At 45.6% G+C, this 3,975-nt stretch overlaps 1 protein-coding gene across 4 annotated transcripts in view; it reads right to left on the reverse strand.

The window, feature by feature from the left end:
* The window catches only part of ACSL1 (acyl-CoA synthetase long-chain family member 1), an 87,153-nt gene that overhangs the window by 8,605 nt on the left and 74,573 nt on the right, over nucleotides 1-3,975 (reverse strand). For all 4 annotated transcript variants that reach the window (XM_019521911.1, XM_019521908.1, XM_019521909.1 and 1 more), the window contains 3 exons: nucleotides 3,374-3,490; nucleotides 1,351-1,494; nucleotides 758-859 (listed from right to left, as the gene is read on the reverse strand). In XM_019521911.1, coding sequence (XP_019377456.1) covers nucleotides 758-859; nucleotides 1,351-1,494; nucleotides 3,374-3,490 — 363 coding nt within the window. The remainder of the gene's footprint in view (nucleotides 1-757; nucleotides 860-1,350; nucleotides 1,495-3,373; nucleotides 3,491-3,975) is intronic.

Below are 3,975 nucleotides of genomic sequence, written 5' to 3' on the forward strand. Positions count from 1 at the left end.
GCTCACAAAAGCTAAATTTGAGCTACAGGGTCTACAAGGTGCAAATCTTCCCCCCCCCCCAGTCTTCTGCCCATTAATACAGGGGTGGCCAAAGTGCAGCACAAGTGCCACAGCAGTCCCACTGTTCTGGCATACAGCAGATAAAGGAGGGACTGCAGCAGATAGGGTAGGAAGAAGAAAGCAGAGCAAGAGATCAGGGAGGGCAGGAAAAAGCAGAGGAGGAAATGCATGGGACCACACAGGAGCACCGAGCAGAAACAGCAGGAGATCAGGCAGGCAAAAGGGAATCAGTGACACTTGGGGAGAGCACAGGGCTAGTTTGTGGCATGCCTGACAAAAAAGTTCACTCCTACTGTATTAACAGTAATTAAAAATTAGGACAGTAAAGGGGGTATCCTCTGACATCCCTAAACCAATGGTGGTAGATGCCAGGGATAGATCACCCTAGATATACCCAGTTCATATGCTTATCCTCCAAAAGAAGGGGTGGCCAGCCTGCAACACACATGCCACAGGCAGCTTCTGTATGGCACAGCAGATTTGTGAGGGGACTGGCACCAGCATCAGATAGGACAAGGAACAGCAGAGCAGATGGGGAAAGGGCTGGAATGGCACTAAGGGCACAGGGCTAACTTGTGGCACATTTTCCCAGAACGCTGGCCCCTGCTACTCTAAAGCACAAATACTGTCAGTGTTGGAGATGGGATACTGGGCTGGATGGACCAGTATGACATTTATGTTAATCAAGAACACCTACCTTGTTTTTGCACAGTTCTTCATATGAGCTTTCATATCCCTTTTTCTTGGCCCAGCTAGGTAGGATTTCTGGGTCTGGTACCACAATAGCTATTAAGAAAGCCTTGAAGAGAGAGAAACAGTGTTTTATTAAGCTTCAAAAATTCTAAGCTCTTAATGGTCCATTACTTTTTGTGTAGCTAGATATGGCTTTAATCCAAATTATCAGTATTTTATATATTAGTTGGGGGTTTTGTGTCTGGCTTCTTAAGTAAAGCAATTCAGTTGTGCCACGATGAAAAACACTTAAGATGTCTGTTAAGGCCTAGGTGTTTTAAAACAATTTTAAATTCAAGTAGAACCCACTTCTGAACTTCTAAATTCATCCAGTCCTTAAACAAGATTTACGATTCAATGTTGGCCTAGCACCTCAAGCTGAAGGAAAAGGCCCATTGTCTAACCTGACCCAGATTCACAAATTGTGTAGCTAGGATGTCAGACTAAAAATTCAAAAGAAGAGCCAGTTATAAGAAACTTCAACTACAACATTAGTTTAAAAGAGACTGAAGCCAACCACAGCTGGCACTTGCCTCAAACTAGCCAAGGGTTGCCTACCTGTAAGCTTTCCCCATGGACAAACACCTGAGCAACAGGTTCACTTCTCAAATACACATTTTCTATTTTCTCTGGTGCTATGTACTCTCCCTGGGCAAGTTTGAATATATGCTTTTTCCGGTCAATGATCTTCAAGGTTCCATTCTATGGAATAAGAAAAAGTTATTTCTACGCACAAAAGTTGGATAATGTTGACCGGTAGATCTAAGCCACTCTGCAGTTAGATTATATCACATGAAATACTAGGAATGTAATGTAAAACCACTTCAAAAACCAATACTAAGAAGAAATCTGTAAGTCAGTTTTGCCCAAAATACACAGCTAGTTTGAGGACAGATATAAATAAAAGGTTACTTGACAAACTGCTTAAAGCAGTAAGTGATTAAAAAGGTAAAATTTGAATTTATTACAGTTGACTAGATGCCAACATCTAGAATGTTTTGGTCACTGAAGAGTTATGAGGTTGCAATGAGAAGACTGTAAACAGAAGTCAACTGGAACTGATGAATCTACTTGTATCCACCTCCTATACTGGTTCACTTAACCAGAGCTTTTCTGGTTTCTCTGAAAATAAAAGCTCAGTTTTGAATTTTGACCAGTTGCAAAAGCCTTCTCATATAAAAAAGACAAACTGTTCCTTAATTCTGTAGTAACAAACAGATTAGAGGTGCACCGATATAAAAAAAAAAACGGGCTGTATCAAATATTGACCCGATGTGGCCGGTAAATGCCCGTGCTGCACACAGCCACAGTGCAACACTCAGGCAGCGTGGAGAGCTGCCTCCAGCGGGTAAGTCCAGTGTGGTGGGAGGGGAAGAGGAGAGGAGAGGAGGGGGCAGGTGCTGCCCAGGCAGGGGAGGGGGCCCTGGTTCACAGGGGGAGAGAGACAGAGAGAGAAGAGGAAGACTGCTCCAGCCGCTGCTTGTACCCTGGGAGGGCATGGGGAGGTGTGTGCCCCAAGATCTGCACGGGGCAAGGTAGGCTGCAGCCAGGGGCTGTGCAGGGCTTTTCTTGGCAGGGGCTGGGCTCTGAGTGGGCACTAGCAGCACGGGGAGGATGCTGCATCCACCCCAAATTTTGCCACTGCTCTGCTCCCATCACCACCGCCAGCCACATGACACAGCCCCAGCACGTGGATGGAGGTGGGGTGGAGGCGGGGCTGCACCAGGCAGTTGGTAGTGGTACCAGGAGCAGAGTGGTGGCAAAATTTGGGGTATATGCAGCACCCTCCCGGCACCACCAGTGCCCGCTGAAGCCCAGCCCCCACTGAGAAGAGCCCCATGCAGCCCCAGCTGCAGCCTGTCCCACCCCATGCAGATCTGGGGTGCACATGCCCCCCCTCCCCCCATCCCCTCCCAGGATGCAAGCAGCAGTGGGAGCCAATACCCTTCCTACAAGCCGCAGCTCTGGGCCTCCCACCCCGCCTGGACAGTGTCTGCCTATGCCCCCTACCTCATTGCAGGGGCGCTGATCTCCCCCTTCCCCAACGCCCCTTCTACCACATTAGACTTACCTGCTGGAGGCAGCTGCATCAGAAATCAGATTGGTATCGGCTGATATGCCTCCTTAAGTATCGGCCATCTGTACTGGCCCCCAAAAAAATCTCTATTGGTGCACCCCTAAACAGATAAATGCTGAAGGGAATTATCTATAAGGTCTAAGGTAGTCTTCATTTCCAGAATTAAAAAAAGATTCCTCTTCCCCAACCATAAATGAAGGAATTCAAGATAGTTTGCTATTTAATACAGCTCCCTTAAGTAACGCCATGTAGTGGATAGTGTGAAGTGCTGCTATTTATCCGGGGGGACGGGACAAAAAACCCAACCCAAAGCTTCCCAGCAGCTAAATACTAGAAGTGCTAAATTTCATGCTTTGTTCATAGTACTTTCCAGAATCTCTCTTTTACTTTTACAAACATTTAAAGCTTCAAAGTTTTTCCCCGCCCACACAGGTACATATGTCAGGCCCTTGGCAACTCAGTTGTTTCAAAGTGTGTGTTTTTCAGCTATGCAAATTTACTTACTGGTAACCATTTCCCAATATCTCCTGTGTGGAGCCAGCCATCTTTGTCCAAAGCTTCTGCTGTTTTCTCCGGATCCTTCAGGTAGCCTAGAAATACATTTGGCCCTTTCACACACACCTGAAATGGGAGTTAAAAATCAAAGCTGATAGGCAAGAAGTCTGGCATCGTGATCTAACTTGTAGGGATGTCAAGTTCTCCCTCACTTACTAAAATGAGTCAAATTAAGGTTTAGCTACAAATATGGCAAAAGAATTAACAACAATTCTCATTACAGGATGGCATACTTTAAATATAGTATGGAGAGTAATGGCTACCAATGATGATTAGACCCAGTTATTCCTGAAGGTGACTTTTTTCAATGTATTCAGTTAAAGAAGTATGATAAACAGAAAAGTAGATTGGTAAGCTTCAATTTCTAAAGGACTATTTTTAATTAAATTAAAAAGGAAATGTTAGTGAGTTCTACTAGAGCAGGGGCAGGCAATTATTTCAGCTGAAGGGCAGCTTAATGAGTTTTGGTGAGCTGCTGAGGGCTGCATGGATAGCCATCTTGGGACTGGGAGTCACTGGCCTTTGCTGCCAGAAGTCCCTCCCCTTACCCC

The sequence above is a fragment of the Gavialis gangeticus genome, unplaced genomic scaffold, assembly GCF_001723915.1.
Source record: "Gavialis gangeticus isolate Ggan-Ray unplaced genomic scaffold, GavGan_comp1, whole genome shotgun sequence".
In the NCBI taxonomy this organism is placed as follows: domain Eukaryota; kingdom Metazoa; phylum Chordata; order Crocodylia; family Gavialidae; genus Gavialis; species Gavialis gangeticus.